Source organism: Azolla caroliniana, unplaced genomic scaffold (genome assembly GCF_043228905.1).
Source record: "Azolla caroliniana isolate FFs.n. ecotype wild unplaced genomic scaffold, voAzoCaro1.0.p SCAF_1, whole genome shotgun sequence".
NCBI lineage: Eukaryota > Viridiplantae > Streptophyta > Polypodiopsida > Salviniales > Salviniaceae > Azolla > Azolla caroliniana.
Genome location: NW_028230436.1, coordinates 33,407,328 through 33,426,999, shown reverse-complemented (window position 1 = coordinate 33,426,999; position 19,672 = coordinate 33,407,328). Strand labels below are relative to the sequence as shown.

At 38.4% G+C, this 19,672-nt stretch overlaps 3 protein-coding genes across 3 annotated transcripts; 1 reads left to right on the top strand and 2 right to left on the bottom strand.

Annotated features, from left to right (window-relative positions):
• Positions 1 to 23: 23 nt before the first annotated feature.
• LOC147869928 (zinc transporter-like protein) lies at positions 24 to 3,259 on the bottom strand. Its single transcript, XM_087334870.1, has one exon. It carries the CDS (start codon positions 3,131 to 3,133, stop codon positions 305 to 307), a length of 2,829 nt encoding a protein of 942 aa, XP_087190996.1. The 5' UTR covers positions 3,134 to 3,259; the 3' UTR covers positions 24 to 304.
• A 3,892-nt stretch (positions 3,260 to 7,151) lies between these two features.
• LOC147869927 (APO protein 2, chloroplastic-like) lies at positions 7,152 to 10,787 on the top strand. Its single transcript, XM_087334827.1, has 2 exons — positions 7,152 to 7,588; positions 9,832 to 10,787. The coding sequence occupies exons 1-2, from the start codon at positions 7,185 to 7,187 to the stop codon at positions 10,742 to 10,744; spliced, it is 1,317 nt and encodes a 438-aa protein (XP_087190953.1). The 5' UTR covers positions 7,152 to 7,184; the 3' UTR covers positions 10,745 to 10,787.
• Positions 10,788 to 12,233: 1,446 nt separating this feature from the next.
• HCF101 (ATP binding protein) lies at positions 12,234 to 18,417 on the bottom strand. The gene is made up of 15 exons (XM_087334816.1): positions 18,286 to 18,417; positions 17,995 to 18,129; positions 16,914 to 17,059; positions 16,791 to 16,841; positions 16,508 to 16,663; positions 15,159 to 15,302; positions 14,753 to 14,895; positions 14,569 to 14,638; positions 14,388 to 14,483; positions 13,892 to 13,981; positions 13,763 to 13,816; positions 13,384 to 13,507; positions 13,140 to 13,264; positions 12,854 to 12,976; positions 12,234 to 12,684 (listed from the first exon to the last, which is right to left on the bottom strand). Exons 1-15 carry the CDS (start codon positions 18,332 to 18,334, stop codon positions 12,469 to 12,471), a joined length of 1,722 nt encoding a protein of 573 aa, XP_087190942.1. The 5' UTR covers positions 18,335 to 18,417; the 3' UTR covers positions 12,234 to 12,468.
• Between the last annotated feature and the right edge of the window lie 1,255 nt (positions 18,418 to 19,672).

Genomic DNA, 19,672 nt, shown 5'->3' with positions numbered 1-19,672 from the left:
GAACACAACATATTACATATTACAAGCATATACACAAAATCAAATAAGAAAAGTTATACAGAATAAATTGAAGACCTCGGTGATCCTATGCCAGAAGAAAAAGCATCAGGCTTTGGCCATTGATCATGTTACAACTTTCATCTACCATTACATTGTTCTATTAACTGGATTGTGATTAGATTGCTTCATGCCTCGTCCCCTCAAGGTTTTATTTTATAAGTTAACCATGGAACTTCTTTGAAGACTGTACAACTTTTGTCATAAGAACCCCTTCGACGATGTTTCTTCTCACGACAAGAGCACATTATACCTCCTCAATCTGAAGTGTTACATCGCCAATACCAGCACCATGCAGCAACTGTAATATCTGCTCCTGTAGTGACTTCTTTTTCACTCCAGCTGAGATCTGTATGTGAATGCTGCCCACAACGGCTGTGTTTGTAAAACTCCATACATGCATTCTTCCAACATTTCGAACACCTGGCATTTTAGAAACCTTCACCATGACTTTCTTCACAGCATTGTCATTATGTCGAGGCACTCTTTGTAACAGTATCTCTGCTGAATTCCTCAGCAATGGTATTACAGAGGCTATTATAAGAACAGATAAAACGATAGAGCAAGCAGGATCTGTTATAAGCCAACCCTTATACTTGATCAACAGGGTTGAAATGACTACACCAACACTACCCAATGTATCTGCCAGTACATGAAGAAAGAGTCCATACATGTTATGATCCATGTGATGATGATTATGGTCATGTCCATGATGATCGTGATCGTGATGATCGTGATCGTGATGATCGTGATCGTGATGATCGTGATCGTGATGATCGTGATCGTGATGATCGTGATCGTGATGATCGTGGTCGTGATTGTGATCATGATGACTGTGAACGTGATCGGGGTGTCCATTACTATGGTGCCGGTGATCATTATTTAAGCTGTGATGCTGGTCACCATCGCGGTGATGATCATTGTGAAGATGCTGATGACTATGATCATGAGCAACATCACCATCACAAAGATCAAGATGTTGGTCATGCTGATGCTGATGTTGATTATGTCGTTCATGATGCTGAGAAGAGTCGTGCTTATGATCATTGGGATGATCTCTCTTGAGATTGAGATCCTGAAAATGAGTGTGATTATGATTATTCGGGTCATTATCATGTGGCTGATGATTATGATATTCATGATGATGTTGGTGAGAAGAACAGTTATGGTCAGTCCTGTGTGAACATTCATCTTCATGATTATCACACACATCATGTTGATGTACATGATCATGAGACCTGCGAATATGAATCTGATCATTTTCCGTATCTACTTCTCTCCCACTGGATACAACAAGTTGCTGATGATGATGAACCCCATTTCCAGGATGAGAGTGCTGACACTGGTCATCACAAGAAATTGTCGAAAGACAAACTTTGGGAGAATTAGAGTGTAATTCATGCCCCGAATGTGAAAGTGAACAAGTTTGTCCATGAGCATGGTGGTGCTCCTCGTGGAAAAATATAAGTCCCACAATATTCACCAGCAACCCTCCAACTGAAACTACCAACAAGCTCTCTGTAGAAATCTCAGGTGGCTCAAGTATCCTTTCAATTGACTCAAGTACAATAAGTGATGCAACCAAAACAAGAAGAACAGCATTTGCATACCCAGAAACTACCTCGAACCTCCCATAACCATAGTTATATTTTGAATTCTCTGGAAGTCGGGATATGTACGATGCATACAATCCAATTGCCAGAGCTGCACAGTCGAAAAGCATGTGGCATGCATCTGAGATTAAGCCTAGACTGTTCCTGAGGAAACCATAAAAGAACTCCACTACCATGAATGCTGCATTCATGAGAAGAAAAATAGCAATCTTTCGAGACTTCTTGTCTGACATGATGTGCTGCAAAGTTCTTGTAATACCCGAGGCATGCATCATAGAACCTTGAGTAAATCCCCCCACCACTTCCCATGTTAGCTGCCCTTGTAACAGTGACAATTCACGGATACCAATTCCAAGAACAATACTGCAAAACATGAATCCTACCAAAGAAATGTGCAATCCGTAGAGAAGCTCCAAGCCACAAACACAGCATCCCATGATTTGAAAAGCTCTCATAGAATGCACCGGAATTAGAATCTTCTCTTCACAATAGAAATCGCTGAAGAAAGCTATCACCATCCCAAACCCGACAATGCAAGCGATAGAGGCATCAAGTAACGGGCTCTGTTCCACTAATAAAGCACCTTGCCATGAGGCAAATGGGACCAAGATCATGGAAGCCACTGCATAGGATATCACTTGGATCCGCTTCTTACCTATGCTTCTTAAAGCTGATCTGCTGCCCAAGCTTCTTTGCAAAACCGACAGGATGCCACCAAGGAAGGGCACAACGATCTGCCATGATGCGATGGCACAATCTGCCTGCTGCTCTATTATCCTGACCCGTGTTTGGTAAGTGATATCAAATGCAATTGGGGAGCAATCTGCCCTGGCCCAACCATGAGAGAGCAGAAAGATGCCAACCATCACAGCAGTTATGCTGTATGCTTTCCTCAATATTGTTGGTCTAGAGCTGAATTTTTTGACGAAGAAATGATCAATGACAACCTTCGCAACTAAGGATCCAGAGAAATCTGCATATACAGTCTCTAGAGGCCCACAGAGCTGCAAGCCAGCAAAACGGAGGGCAGTGGAGAGTGCCAAGATGGCACCAGTGCCAAAAACAAAGGCCCATTGGGATGGAGAGCCGATGGTCTGGCCCTTCCAAGGCCGGTAGATGATGCCAAGGAAAACTGCTGAAAAAAGCAAAGGAAAGAATGTGACCACACTAAGTGGCGCTGCAACAGATCGCTGTTGTTGCCATCGATGCAGTGCATAGAGCGAGAAGAGGTGCATCAACGTGAATATCCAAAGAGGGCCCTCAGGAGCTCGAACCCGCTTTGATGGTGTCGGAGTGAGCGAGGGGGAAAACAAGAAGGCGTTATTTTTCCATTGAGTTTTAGGTGTTAGGGCAAAATCAGGGTAGAATCTGGGTGTTGTTCTGCTGCTATTGCTGTTACAGGTTAGAGAAGACAAGTGCGGGGGCAAGGAGAGCTTGGGGGGCACGGACCTCAGATGTGCCATTGATTGTGAATATATCACACACACTCTCTATTATTTAGCAGACAAATAAACAAGCAGCTGCTGTGGATCTACCATAGCGAATATGGAATTCGCGAGAGTATCATATCACCTGGCATAGCATAGATTCCCGAGATCAGAGAAGCGAGAAAAATACCTGTAAACGTCTGTGAGAGGGAAGCAGGGAGGAAGAGAGAAATGAACACCAATTAATTCTTGGCAGCGATGCAATGAAACTATCGAGCAGGGAAGAAGCATGGAATCATCACAGTAGTAGTAGTAGTAGTAGTAGTAGTAGTAGTAGTCGTAGCATCATCATCATCATGGATGGGCATGGAGAAACAGAGAGAAACAGAGAGAAAGAGAGAGAGAGAGAGAGAGAGAGAGAATCAGTCCACACCGCCATTCCTCTTCTCTCTACTTCTTGCCTCCAACTCCTAGCAGCCCTCGTGTCTCTCTCTCTCTGTGAGCCCTTCTAATGTCCATTAGACTCCATTTCACACCCACACATGGTATGTCATGTATGTATGTATTTGATATGTATGTATGTATGTATGTATGTATGTATGTATTTGATATGTATGTATGTATGTATGTATGTATGTATGTATTTGATATGTATGTATGTATGTATGTATTTGATATGTATGTATGTATGTATGTATTTGATATGTATGTATGTATGTATGTATGTATGTATTTGATATGTATGTGTCCATGTATGTATGTATGTATGTATGCATGTCTGTAGGTATGTAGGTATTACTACCATTGCACATGAGGCTACCTACGCATTGATTGTGAGCTCGTTAGTTGACAACTAAGTGTTTGTATGTATGTATGTATGTATGTATGTATGTATGTATGTGTCTATGTGTGTATGTGTGTGTGTATGTATGTATGTATGTATGTATGTATGTATGTATGTATGTATGTATGTATGTATGTATGTATGTATGTATGTATGTATGTATGTGTGTATGTATGTGTGTGTGTGTGTGTATATATGTATGTATGTATGCATGTATTTATGCCCGCTCCCATGTCCCTCGATATCCACGTGGCGTGATATGCCCCCTTGCTATGTCAATACGCGCTTCTATAATAACACGCCAACCGTCCTCGCCTTTTGCTTTCGTAACCAATGATGCATGCATGCCTAACCCATTGCCAAGGTTGCCTCCACCCCCGCCTTCGGTTGACCTCGATATGGCGGAACATGAAAAACTCTACATTCTCAATCCTCTCAAACTTTGCCTCATCCATCCAACTTGTAAGTTCTCTCCTTGGCTGATACCTTACTCTCGATGTCGTCATAACTCTCTATAGAGAATATTATTGTGAATCAGACAAAGTAAGTCATTGTTATAGGGAAATAGTTGAGTTGTCATTCTTTAAAAAAATTATTGTGATGCCTATTCTTTAGCTTAGACATAATTGATAGCTACATTAACCAATAGTTGGCAATGCAATACCTTTTTTTACATGCATGTAATGACTTGCTACCTGACATTATGCAATTCATTCGTCATTGAGTTGCTTGTGCAAGTAGGTGTTCATGAGTAACCTATCCAAATAAGTTGATCAAACAATATTTATATGCTCTATAAAGTACATTGTGAAGCCATTTCCTTGATGGACACTCTCAATGAAGCACTATAGTCTATAATGCGGTGGTAAAGTTTGTTTAATACAACCTTAAATTCACAACTTCTATTCTTACGTGATGAGTTTGATGTTGCACTCATTAGCACACAATGATTTTAGTCACACTAAGAATTTTGTTACTAAGAATTTTGTCACAACCCTGAGGGTTATAAGCATGCTAAAAGTTTGGCATGTATATGTGTGAAACCCATGCTAAAAATTGTGCATTTTTGGACATACAACCCAATTCTAAAAATTGTTCCATATGTGTACGCTCAAAGCATCTACAAAGGAATGATTCCACACAAGGATTCCCAAAAGTTTTGTATGTTTTTAATTGTTAAAGTGTAAGTCTAGAAAGGAAGTTTCCAATTCCAAATACAAGTGTCACGAAAAAAGTCGTGTGCTCCGATATCAATGATTCAAGAAGCGACCAAACAAGGTCAATTGTTTTCAACATTGCATGTCGAAAAGAATTATTACAAGACTTTTTAGCAACGAAATTCCCTAAGCCCTAAAGATTTCTTGCACATGACATGGAAATATGAGATCTCAATAATTTCTTTATCCATGTTACTCATATGGTAACAATTGTTTTCGCATCAAACAACCCAAATCAATGGCTACTACTTCAACGTTTGTTTCCATATGTGGATCAACTTTGTTTGTGTATCATCTACAAGGCGATTAACCAATTAGCGCTTATATTTTCTTATGAATAAAATTGAGCCATTGAAGTGTTGTTAGCTATGCTTGACATTATCAAATGCTAAAATATCTTTCACTTATATATCCATACCATCTATGGACAAAGTCAGTCCCATGAACAACTTGAGTAAGACAAGTCTAAAATTTCATGCTTCAACTCTTCTATGATGTTTTTTTATTTTATTTTAAAGAAGGTTCACCTTGGTATTAATGGAAAGATGCCGAAAGGCTACAACGAGTTCAGACAATATATTACAACCCTCATATCCACATCAACCAGCATGTCAAGTATCAAAAGCCCTCATGAAGGTTGTTCCAAGATGGGGGGTGGAAAAAACCATCTTGGTGGAGCATATCTCCACTTTATTCTTTCCAAATTTCTCTAAATTGTTGTTGTCTCCGAATCACAACCTCATGCTCGTCGGTTATTGCATCATATTGACCTCTTAAAGTGTGTACAAGCATTAACCATACCTCTTTGACTAACTCAACTGCATTTTGTTTAACTTTTTGAAATATACATTTACATCTAGCCTTCCACAATACCCAAATGACTAGAGAAGATATTGTAGACCAGACCATATCCTCTTCCAAACAACAGACTGATGTAATATCAAAGACCTCCAATACATGTCTTCCATCGGAGAGGAGAAGGAAATCACCATACTCCTTTTCATAGTTTTGAATTTCTTTAGCTAGTCTTCTATGATGTTTTTATGACGTTTTCAAAAATCATATTTACACATTTCCCAATGGAAGAAGAGGACAATATGGTCTACATTCTTAACTTATTTATACTAAAAGTTGATGCTTCTACATGTGTTATAACTTGAACGACATCTTCGTTCAAGATATCTTATATTGTTGGTTGATAAATAGTTGAGAGGCATTTTCTTATATTGCTCAATGGTCAAGGTGACATCAAACATGAGTATATGATTAGGACATGTACCTGAAAAGGTATCCATATGGGAGAGATGTTTGTGAACTTCTAAGGACCTCTCACATTTGCTATTTGAGGAAGAAAAGACATTTGAAAGTGTGACAGTAAACTTCTAAGGACATTATGTGTTTGTTATTTGAGGAAGAAAACGCATTTGAAGGCGTTAGTAATGTCAAAATTATGACAACTATATACCACCATAACGCTTAGAAGCGTACATTTATACTGGTGTTTAGTTTGACATGGCCAATGTGGTAGGGTATCAACATTGTGTAGAAGTGAGGAGCGCAGAACGGAAAAGTGGACTCTCTACTTAATATTATCATGGATCCATGGAGTGCCTATGTCTTGGTCGATGCTCATAAGCCCGATCACGGTTGCATCATTATGGCGTAAATAACGTTCTTCTTTTATCTTGATTTTAAAGGCAGACATTCATCAAAATTATCACTTGGACTATACTTTTATACAGCCCCCCCCCCCCCCCATCCAAACAACATTTACAACAAATGATAAGGCCATTAACTCAAATCACAAAGGATAAAAAAAAGTGCATTAAAATCCAAGGCATATATAAAAGGGCTTCCAAGCCATGCCCATTCCACACAGACAACAACTCTTATCCGACAGAGAGAAGAGAGGCTCTTGAGAGGTGAGGCCCATATAACTATAAAGAAAGAAGCAGAAGACTTGCTTGAGTAGTAAGAAGTAGCTAATAGCTATGGTGAGTGGGTGTGTAATCCTCCTTTCCGAGTGATGGAACCACTGCGAATGCAGGTGCTGCAGCAGCAGCTAGATGCGATCTCCTTCACTGCCTCCTTCTCCTCCCCCTCTGGGGAGCTATGGAGGAGACTCAGACTAAACGTGTGGGAGGCGAAGCGGCCGCGGTCCCTCCGAGTGGTGGCCACCGATCAGAACGTGGATCTGCCGCGTCCCGCACCCAGGCACAAGAAGAAGCCGTGGATAACAGTCCCCAAGCGTGGCGGCTTCCTCACGAAGCTCCGGCGAGGTGAGCCCACCCTCCGCAACCTCCCCACCCCCTCCAATGGCCTCCTCGTCTCCGGCCTAATCCCTGTTGCCCACGACGTCATGCATGCCCGCTCCTTGCTCGCCCAACTTGTCCCTCAACTCATCCAGATCGTCCCGGTTAAGGTCTGCAAGTGAGTACCCTTTTCTTCCACATTCCATCCATCACCAAAAGGAAGGGGTGGGGGGTGGGGTGCTGTGTTGCTCTATTTTCCTCTTTTTCTTTTGAAATGTCCTGGTAATGTTCTCAACATTTCTTTGCGTTGAAGTGTTTACGGTTACCGTTTGATATGGCTTCCTTGCACTGAACTATACTTTTGAACTTAGATGCTATGCTCGCTTTTAAAATCTAAGATTTTTGCGAACATTTACTGGCCGAGGTGTCCATGAACAAATTAAATGTCGTCATTATTCTAATTGAACAGTGTGGATGACAAAGAGTTTGTTGTGAATATTCGACAATCTTATGGTTGTGGCTGTGAGAGCCATGTGGATGACTTTGTTGAAATCCATAAATTAAATTAGTATATCCTCGGTAATGATGGCCTGAAACGTGTATTCTTCAGAAGGGGAATTCATATGCAATTCCAAGGAAATATAAAGAGTTGATTTTGAAAAAAGTTTTCAGCTTTCTCCTAAGTTTCCTTTATGTCTCTAATAAGATTCTAAGCTATAGCCTCTTCTTTACAAGCTAAGTTACCAGTAAGCCAGCACTCCTACATCATTCTTTCCACCCGTAGATACTAGGTGCTTGTGCTCAAGCATGCGGCAACACTGTCATGACATCTCTTTACATGTTGATGCCTAGAATGAAAGAATTGACGTTCTTATTAGTGGCATATGACTTGATGGAGATGATGGAGTGGAATGCAGACTAGTGATTTTACTAATTTAGTTTAAACAGCAATCCATTGAGAAGTTGCATTTAGGAAACCTCAATGGAGCACAAGAGTACCTGGGGAAGTAATAAAAGAAAAGTCAAGAGTATGTTTGGGCCTGTTATAGGTTTGACGAATTCATAGAAGTGACGCCCAAGAATGAATGCTAAAGGAGGCCCAGAAATGACAAACACACAAAAAGGTAAGAAGAATGAAGAAATGGGAGAGGAAGAGGTAAAGGAGTATGTTGATAAATGATAAGAGTCGACCATAATATTGTCTAAAGGAGATTGCCCTAAACACCCTCCACAATGAAGATGGCAAATGGATGTGAAGATCAAATATCATTCAAGGCAAGTCATGGGAATCCATGGGTGTCAGTTTGAAAGGGCTGGAGTTTGTGGAAATGTTGCCAAGTTAGAATATGTGTATGGAATCGAAGAGATGGGGCAATCTATGCCTTGGAATGTCATACAGTGGATGTGATTGTTTACGTGTATCATGTTTATGTTACAGAGATTGTGAAGTTGCTTCTCCATGATACAATGCATTGTGATGCGATATATGGTGTATCCATATATAATTTTTATTGAAATATGAATTCAATGAGCCAACATTTCTAGTTCATTGTCTCTATCTGTAAATAGAGACCTGACACCTGTTTACAGTGTTTGACACCAATGGTATTACATCATGCAATGGCTTCCCAATTTTGTCTATGTCGCATATACATGTTGATGGTGGTTCCATTTGTGATGAATGAAGGGGACTAATGTGACCTAATGTTCTATCTCCAATCATTCTAGAGATCATGGATACAAGAGGTTTCTCCATCAATCTCCACCTATCATAGGTGCACCTAGACATGCAATGGTAATCCAACTAGGCTTAGGTACTTGTACTGTAAGGCCTTGGCTCCTTGAACCGAGTCTAATTTAATATTAACAAAAATGGCATCATTATATAGTATCCAGGATAAAAGAATTAGATATGGAAAATGAGCCATAAGAAGTGGATATGGAAATGTTTTGGAATTGGAAACTCTGTTCCCAGGAAAACCAGCTTTCAAGTTTCTGTTATATGTTAGGCACTCAGATGTATGTAATATATTTACCATTGATGTTAGCGTGAGTTAGAAGGGTGTATTTGCTCGTGCTTTTTGGTTGGGCTTTAGGCCATGAAATAATGCATGTAGTGGGAGAGAACCTGAGGATCGAGGACGTTATCCACGCTTACAAATACCTGTTACCATGTTATGCTGTCATTGTTTGTTTGGTATGTGCTTATTGTATCAGATTTGACGTTTGGAGAGGCTCGCTTGTTTCCACTTGATTGGGCAGGGTAAACCTGCTTGCAAAATATCCCTGGTCCTTGTTAGTTTTACTTATGTGCATAGAGGCTACATGTAAATTGTGTCTATTTTTAGGATTTTCTCAGATTGTTTAGTATGCTAGTTTAGAACGTCCTAGTCATTTAATTCAGTTGCAAGTTTTTGTCAGGTTCTGTGGCGAAGTACACGTTGGTCCTGTGGGTCATGGGATTGCTACATGTAATGGACCAGAGGCTGGTAAAAGGCGTGGCCGACATGTTTGGACTTCTGCAAAAGTGGCTGATGTCATGCCCCAACTTGACGTGTATCATCTATATGACCGGTTAAAGACAGTGTTACATACTGAAAGATTTACTGCAGTGAGAATACCTGCTATTGTTGAACTATGCATTCAGGCAGGTGTTGACCTCCCTGAATATCCGGCACTACGCAGGACACGACCTGTCAAAGCAATTGGTCGGAAGCTTGTTGAAGAAGATGTCTCTCTCTATGAATTTGACGATGATGATGAATTTGCTTTCCTAGATACAGAAAAGAGAGTAGCTGATGGCAACAATATAGAATGTCAGCATGAAGAGACTGTCACAGATGGAGAGTCTAGTCAGGAAGACGAGGAAGAAGAAGTTGCAAAACATTCAAGCCTGAGCATAGATCTTGCCACAATTTCAACATCTGAGCTTGCTGAAAGAACCTTAGAAACTTGGATGACAATGCGGAATGGAGTAAAAAGGCTCATGAAGAAGTATATTGTAAAAGTTTGTGGATACTGTCCTGAAGTGCATGTTGGACCTAAAGGTCACAAGGTGAAGGATTGTGGAGCTTTTAAGCATCAATGGAGGGCAGGGCAACATGGCTGGCAAAAGGCGACGATAGATGACTTCATTCCACCTAAATATGTTTGGCATGTTAATGATTTACTATCTCCGAGACTGGAGAATGAACTGAAAAGGTATTATGGCAAAGCTCCTGCTATAGTTGAGTTGTGTGTACAGGCAGGAGCTCCAGTACCATCTGAGTTCAAGCCAATGATGCGAGTTGATGTCGTGGTTCCTGATATAACTGAGATGTATAATGCTGTTTAAGTAAACATTACTAATAGAATCTAACTAGTCTGCAACTTTAGATTGCCCACTTGGAAAGTTGAAATCATAATTGCAGCTAAAGATTCTTACAAGAATGTGCATATTCATAGTTAAATTTAATAATAATGATTGATCATGATTTCGAAATTGGTAATAAAATGAAGCATCAGATTAATTTACGAAGCTCAACAGCAATGGAGTGTAAATACAATTAGACATGAGGAGATTGCTGCAACTGCGTGAGTTTAGAAATGGTTTAGTTCAAGTCACTAACTAAGCAAGGGTATTTGGAAGATAGTTTGCAAGAAATGGTTCAGTTCCAAAGACTGCTTAGGCAAGTGTATCTTGATGAGAGTGGATATTTAGGGAATTTAGACAGCAGTATGCTAATTAATGTGAACCAGTCCTAAGGTTATTGCTGGTTGTATTTATATCAGTTTATTGCCATAGTTTGGCCACCTTTAAACAAATCATTGTAGTCATATGGATTATATCACTGAACTTGTGATTTTTTATAGTGATTTGCATCTGAAGGGAGACCCTCTATAATCACAAACAATGTGTTGGTTGCAAGAATTTTGATACAGAAAAAGCATGATATAACAGAGAGCTGGCACGTAACAATGTTAAGTGGCGTAGCTAGATCCATTTGGTAGAACCTCCTTGGCCAGTTAATGTAGGTGTAGGCATCTCTATACTGGATCAGGCGATGTGTAATATGGATGAATGTGGTGAATTGGTGAGCAATGAAAAGATATAAAGTGAGGGATCCAATTAGTTGCACTCTCTTTGGTGCAAGAATGTAATCCAACTACACGGTGTGAAATTAGAGACATTGATCTTTTTTTATATATCTCACTCTTCATTTTCTATGAGGTCAACTGTTTTTTGGACGTTTGCAAGCAAATATTTTTTGAGTATCCAGTTGATTCATGTGAACCTGGCGACAAATATTATAGTGCATATTCCTTTTTAATCTTTGGGTTTAAATACTTGTAAAGAATTGGATATGATTCTGTGCAGCAGAATGTGTGTGTGTGTGTGTGTGTGTGTGTGAGAGAGAGAGAGAGAGAGAGAGAGAGAGAGAAAACACTGAGTATACAGAAAATAGTAAAACTGTATTAACAAGAATAATAGCCAAAACTACAACCACCACTTTGAAAAGTGGTGGAGACTTAACTACCTACTGAATATGTGTCATAGGACTTAACTTCTATGACTAGTTTATGATACAAGGAGGTGGATGTTCGCACACTTGGGTATTCCTAAGGTGTGCCCCCACACTAGGGAAGTTGAGTTTGATTCTCAACAATACTGAACCTCCTAAATGTCATGAGAACATATATTATGGTGGATGTCAGACAATATTTATCAGTTAATCATCAGTTGGAGCAAATGCAAATGATGGTACTGCATGAGCTGAGGGAATATTATAAAAAAGCAAATGATACTCAGATCAAGACAATCTCATTCTTGTGCAAAACATAAATAAATAATGAGAGCTCTTCTTATGGCATCAACCTTCCCTTTTCTATTTTATTTTTCTACTATACAGGTAAATTCTGCTCCTCTCAAATGTAGTGATTAAGTGAAATATTATAATACTGATGTTCTAATAGGCCAACAAAATAAATAATAGGCCAGGCTAAAGAATACGCTTTGATTGCTCATATATATGACGTGACTGACAAGGTGTACAAGGATGGCAAAATCTACAACGTATGCTATGTAGCTCTTTGTGCAGCATCATTCCTTTCTTTGAGAGCTTTGGCATGCTGCAAGATTGCTTCTGCTCCAGAGAGAGGAACAGATGGATAAACACGGTCATCCCTGGTCCCATCCTCCTGCTCAGAGAGGCGTTTTACTAAAGATTCCTCGGATAAAGGCTCAGCCACGTCCACAAGCCTCTCTATGCTTTGAAGTTGCTCAAATGGTGCAACCTGTTTTGTTATCATTCACAATTTTAGAAAAAAAAGAGAATTAAAGAACTTTCTGCTGTTAATACCATATGTGAATGTTAAATGCAGCATGGCCGTATCATTTTAAGCATAACAAGCATTGATGATCTTCCAGTCACGTAATTTGCAGCAACAATGCCTGAGTTCACACCTGATTGAAGCCATCAGGCCAGCTAATTGACACCGCATAGTTACCCATTGGTCGTACCGACTCAGGTTCGATATTCTCTGGTATGTCGCCATGTCTCAGTCTTTGTTCACCTGTCCATTCATCCTACGGCCCAAAAACACGCACTTGAGAATGATGGATAAAGATCGTTAGATCTGGAAAACAAAATCTACTTCCTATATACTAGAATATAGTCAAGGGTGATGATGCATTATTTAAGGTCTTAACATGGTTAGTTAGATGATAAATATTAAATTTTTATGCTTACAATGCTCTGAGCTGAACGGTCATTCCGACGCACTGTAGCCGGGTGGAGTAGGAACTCCTCAAAGGTTCCAGGAACCTTCACTCTAAAGGCTCTTATACGACTGTCATAAACAACTGCCGTTGCAACTGTTTTGGAACAAACCATAAAGATGTTATGTTACGGTTTATGTCTTCCGCTTTTATGTTTTACATTGTTCTTAGTTAACCTAGCATTGGCTGTTCTTTACAATGAAAACTTCTCTTACCTTGTTTCCTCAGCTTTGCACATTGTTGGACAACACATACTCCAATTTCTGAAAATGTCTTTGCAACATCTCCAGTGGGGTCACTTACTACCTCAGGTTCACCCCCATCTCCTGAAGCTGAAAGCTGTCCAGCCATAATAATGACACATAAAACACCAAGATTTCTTATTCCAAACTATAACTCTAAAGTCCATACATATACACATGTTATCACCACATCTCTAAGAATTGATGAAAGAAAGATATGTGACCTTCTCCCATCAAAGAACTAGATTTATAAACGTTTTTTTATAGCCTTGTTTGCTCTTGAAGGATCAAAAAATGGTTTCAAATGGAAATTTGCGCATATCTTTTGAAAGAAGACACAGATATTGCTTACAGTAGGTCTGATTGGAAGCTCAAATAAGTTGGGTATTCCAAACTTCTCAACGACCTGATGATTACATCCAATGATGAGTTCAATGCATTCAAGAATCATTATGAATACATTAAAGCATTTGCAGCTTACTTTTCGTCCAGAGCCTTTCCCAAAAGGATAGAAGCGCTTTCCATCAGCATCAAAGTGACACATATTTTCTACTACAGCTATGCAAGGTACCTGCAGAATTTTAATTTCAGCCTTTCTTTCTAAATTTAAAAAAAGAAGTCAAGGTCCTATAATCAAAGAGATTGTCAATAAATTTTTTAACATATTTCTAAATTCATGACAAAACCTTGGCCTTTGGTCTTCCCAATGTTTGCATAATAATTTCTTTTATGAGAGTTGCTAAGAATAACTTTAGAGATCAATTTTAAAAATCTGTTAACTCCTCATAAACCTTGAAAATTATAATATTGTGTTATGCATTTCTGCTATGAAATTTTCACTTGTTTTCTTTAGGGGATTTTCACTAAACTAAAGAGAGTTGTTTGTCTTCTCAATATATACAACCCTTCTTGGTTTCACATTTGTCAGAACCTTATAAGAGCATATAACAAATTCATCACAATTTAGGATTTCATACCTTTAGCTTTGAGAACATTCTCACACCTTTTGCAACATCTATGAATGCTAGCTTTTGTGGAGTTGTTACTATCACAGCAGCTGTCAAAGGGACAACCTGCATGCAAAAGGGAACGCTTGGAAACTGTATTCTTTTGCAAGTGCAGTGTGCATGTGAAACATTTCCTCTTACTCGGATTCACCTGACACAGTGTAAGTTGTATGTCCCCTGTTCCAGGGGGCATGTCAACAACTAAGTAATCAAGCTCTCCCCTAGGAATAGAAAAAGAACAAAAACCATTAAGTGTATCAAAACAATCTCACAGCCAAACTTTTACACGTAGAACTCATTGATACTTTGACTTAAAATCATAAAAAACTGTTTACCATTCAGTTGTAGTCAAAAGTTGATTGATAACCCCTGAAACCATAGGTCCTCGCATAATTGCACTACCTTGTCCAGCAAACCCGAAGGAAACTAGCTTCACTCCCAGATATTCCGTCGGTATTATAGTTTTTGTTTCTGCATCCTGCATTGTTTAACGCTACATTTACTTCATTAGCTTTCAAAAGTTATAATCCCGCCATGAATAAATGAAATACCATGCCTTTGAACCCTGGATGAAAGCATTGGGCATAATCTGAAGCTATGTGCAAAAATTCCAGACTCTTGACATGTAAAATAACTCATACAATATGTGCTTCAGAAAGAAATATGAGGCACATAGGTAAGTTTATTGGGATGGTTTCTCTATATGTTATTGTTGTAATGCAGATAGGAGATTGAACTTGCCATTTGCAAAACACGTAGCTCAGGTGACACCATAGTCGGTAAGCTAGGTCCATATACATCTGCATCAAAGATTCCAACTCGAGCTCCCATGCCAGCAAGAGAGTATGCAAGATTGACTGCAACTGTTGATTTGCCCACACCCCCCTGCCATTTGGAAAGAACAGTGTTAATAAATTCATTCAATAGACATATTTGCATTCTCTCACTACGACTCTACTAGAATTCTTGGTTAACGTGCCATTGTTGGGCATCCAGGTGGATATAAACTTTAATAATTGAATGATGAGGTTACAGCCTTATAGGATGAAGCAGTGGAGGCCACTCATGCATACACTGACTACACCGAATGAAAGGAAAATAAAAATGCCAAGAAAAATCGTCATAGTAACCTATCAGTAGAAACAGTTACCAAAAAGAACACATGTATGCAATTTATGCATGCAGCTACATTGTTTCTCGTAGTACATTTTTTTACTGACATGTTGACCAAGGTTGTTAGGTACGTTAGGTACGGTACGGATACCATACGTATTTAACGTATTAATACCTGTATAGTACCTCCCAATTTAAAAATACGTTTTTTTAATATGTTAAATACTTATAAAATATGTAAAATACGTATTTTACGTATAGTACGTTAAATACTTCTAGAATTTGAAAATTATTTACCTTTCTAAAAAATATCTATAATATTGTAAAAAACATATATGTTTACACAATTTTGTGATGTACAATATAGTTTTACATCCCAAAATGCATATACGACATTTGAACATTTCACATCCTAAAATACTTGTAGTCATATGGATGTCGACATTACCTTATTCTATAAATCAGTGTAAGTGTTTATCACTATGTTCTACTTCAAATTGTAATTATTTACAATTATGCCTTCATAGATTAAGGAATCGTCTACGATTATCACACTCATGATAAGTTTCTCTTTTCTTCGTTTTCTTCTATCTATTGCAATTATCACACTCAAGACAGGTTTATGTCTTCTTTTCTCTCTTCTTCTTCTTCATCTTCTTCATCGTCGTCTCTTCTATTCTTCTTTCTTCCTTCCTTTGGCTTCATTTTCACTCAAATCTTTTTCTTCTTTTGCTTTTTGTTAGGGTTTTACTTACATTTTCTTTATAAATACGTATTATACCTATTTTTTTATAAATACATTAAATACCGTATTGGACAAATGTACATGATATTTGACTGAACAACATTGAGGTATAGTACATACTATGCAAATGATGAGGTACTATACGTATTTAAATGTTAAATACGGGTACGTAAACAACTATGATGCTGACCAGTGACTAATACTCTAGGAGCATGTGATGAGATCGATTCACCTTGCAACTAGATACAGCAATAATATTTGAGACACTACGTAGACAAACTGGTACGTCATCTGCCACAAGGGGTTTAGCCGGCTGCGCTGACATGATGATGGATACTTCTTTTACCCACGGCAAGGTGGTTACATTCTCCCTTGCTTGCTGCTCGAACTATCAATCCCCACAAAGGAAATTGTCATTTCAGTAAAAGAAGACAGGAACTTAGCGACTATAGAATTTTGTCACGGGAATTAATCATAAAAATTTCAAAGGATAGTTAATAAGAGGCTAATTGTACCATATCTTTCACAGGGCAAGCAGGGGTTGTCAACTCCAACCTGAATGAAACCTGGTGATACAATACAATACTAACTACATAAGATGGAATGATTTTCAAAACGAATTTGACATGCATACAGACCTTGCCAGTTACTGTGTCAATTTCCAAGTCCTTGACAAAGCCACAAGCAACAATGTCCATCCCAAAATCAGGATCAATAATAGTGGATAAAGCTCCAAGGACATCTTTTTCTGCAGTTGCTTTCGCAGATGAAGGGCTGGACACAGCTGTCCAAAACCAAGCCAAAGTTACAATGTGAAACCAATGTTTTGGAATCCATCACTGAAAAAATCAATTGCTCCAACATTCTATTAAGGAAGAAACGTTTGAGCAATTATCCTTACGATTTGAAGATTAGAACTACAGAAACTTTTCAATATGTAACTTAATTGGCAAAGTGCAACTTAATTGTTATTTTTGTTGATTAATGTGTAAAATGTGATGGCAATCAAATGTACATCAACTAGCAATAGGATAAATAGTTTGTATGTCCTTCGGGCTATTCACATAGGTTTTCTTATATCCCCTAAAACTGAAGGCTTAGTAGAACCAAAACTGTCAGAAGACAAAGCCTGTATTCATATATTAGGAAGACCATTATATGGAACGAGTGACAATATTGAACATGAACCTTTGTAGGTGATATCTTGCAAGAATCTCTTGCATTGATCTACCATCTACTTTTCACATCCTCTCACGATACTAAAAACAATGCAAAGGGAGATTTTTTATGAGCACAATTAATAAACATATAATATCTTCATTGAGAGATGCGGAGGGTTATAACTCTTGGCATATCAAATGCTTCAAGAAGTCAGCACAAAAATAATTTTATGCGAATTGGTCACAATTTGCACCTTCAAGCATTGATCCAATGGTTTCACATATGTTTTCTCTTTTTGATGTAGTTGTGCAAGTACTGTGATTTATACATATATGTATGTATGTATGTCTGTCTGTCTGTATGTATGTATGTATGTATGTATGTATGTATGTATGTATGTATGTATGTATGTATGTATGTATGTATGTATGTATGTACGTAATGACTTACGTATGTCAGTAAGCATATATGTTGTAACCATGAGTTTTTTGGTCATCCACTTCTCGCTAGAAGATGATAAAAGAAAATGATGACAACATTGTTGGGAAAGAAAAGAACCTGTGGCATCATTTGCAATGGCCGTGGTGGAAATGAGAGCTCTCTGGTTCACCTGTCTCAGCTGCACATTCAGCTTACTAAGCTGCTGCTGCGGCCTCTTCTTCTGGGAAGAGAGGTTTGCTACTAGGCGTTCACCTGCAATCCCCAATATATATATATATATAGAGAGAGAGAGAGAGAGAGACAGCAAAAAAGGGATCATTAACATGGGATGTTTGAAAATCAGTAAAAACAAAATTTGAGACAATTCACATGAGTGTAGAAGGGGAGAGCTTTTGAGCTTTCTATTACTTAAGAGGAATGATCGTGGAGATGCACTGCACTTGCTGAGGAGATCCATCTCTCTGTCTCTCTGTCTTTAGGCGCCTCTCTCTGTCAGTGAGAGAGGCAGAGGCAGAGTAATGAGGAAGGAGAAGGAGAGCAGAGCAGAGCAGAATCAATGGCTAACCAATGAGAAGAAGTGTGGATAATATTTTGAGTACATATTTGGTGTCTTCACATGTTTTGTGGGTAAAAATGAAGAACCTCTTACCCTTCATTAACCGCTAAACTAACTAAACCTCCACTCTTTATCATCACCTCAATCCTTGTCCTAATTTAGATTAGCACACTAATTATAATCCATAATCAACCCCCCCCTCCCCCAACCATAACCCATGTTTGGTCCTCGAGAAACCTCCCCACGTAATCATTCTCTCTAACCATTGGCTTGTTTATTTACATACTTGTATGAAAGCATAAATTTACGAGAACCCAAGTTCGATCATGACCATGGGCACAACCCCATCTCATAGATCGCAAAAAGGTCTACTGTGGTCATTCAAAAGATGTCAATTTATCTTTCTATCGAGTAGGTAGCATTCATCTACCTCGTCTAACTTGATCTAGCAGTTCATAATCCAAATAAAAGCTAAGGTTGGGTCATGAAGTTAGCTTCATTGCACATCATTTGTTTATTGATTTGAATTGGGGTTTATGTTGAGTTTCTAAAAATTATAATTATGAGATTCTCGACTGTTTCAACTAGATCAGCTTGTGAAGCTATCTGGGCCACATTCATTGTTTATAATTCAATTTGAGACATCATAGAATGTTTAGAAGTACAATTTTGAGTTTTCCTTAGTTTTATAAGCTTCATCATAATCCTTTCTAAGCAATATAAGTGTTCTTGATGATCTATCGATTTTTGGTTTTCCCATTGCCTTGCTTCACATAAAAAATTCTATTTTAAAATAATCAAATGTTATTAACTTTGTGTCCATTTAGAGAAATGCCACTCGTAATACTTAAAAATATATTGGGCAAAGCATAGCCAAATGAGCTCAAAAGGTTTAGGACATCAAACCAGTCAACACGAAGAAGTTCACGAATGTTACGTAGACCCTTTAGAACATTTTAATCTCTTTTTGGCCATTGACTTTATAAATTATTTTGATCTCCTCATGCATGATATAAATAAAGAAGTACAAGCCAACAATGTTCCTAATCTTGCCAACACATGATGAGACTTGTGCGCCATTAACAAGGATCATATGAAATAAGCTCTCTAAACTTTTAGCTATATTTTGTAACTCAATATTCCTAACAATTATGCAAAGGGAATACCGTCACTTTCACTTGGATATACTAGTCTCAATGTTGTAAATTCATTTCTTTGGAAGTAAATTCTTTAGTCATA

Coding starts and splice junctions, on each gene's coding strand:
- LOC147869928 (XM_087334870.1), bottom strand. CDS start 3,133: ATGGCACATCTGAGGTCCGTGCCCCCCAAGCTCTCCTTGCCCCCGCAC.
- LOC147869927 (XM_087334827.1), top strand. CDS start 7,185: ATGGAACCACTGCGAATGCAGGTGCTGCAGCAGCAGCTAGATGCGATC. Junction 7,589..9,831: donor GTCCCGGTTAAGGTCTGCAA/GTGAGTACCCTT, acceptor AGTTTTTGTCAG/GTTCTGTGGCGAAGTACACG.
- HCF101 (XM_087334816.1), bottom strand. CDS start 18,334: ATGGATCTCCTCAGCAAGTGCAGTGCATCTCCACGATCATTCCTCTTA. Junction 15,303..16,507: donor TTGCTGTATCTAGTTGCAAG/GTGAATCGATCT, acceptor TCCAAATGGCAG/GGGGGTGTGGGCAAATCAAC. Junction 14,639..14,752: donor CTTTTGACTACAACTGAATG/GTAAACAGTTTT, acceptor TTCTATTCCTAG/GGGAGAGCTTGATTACTTAG.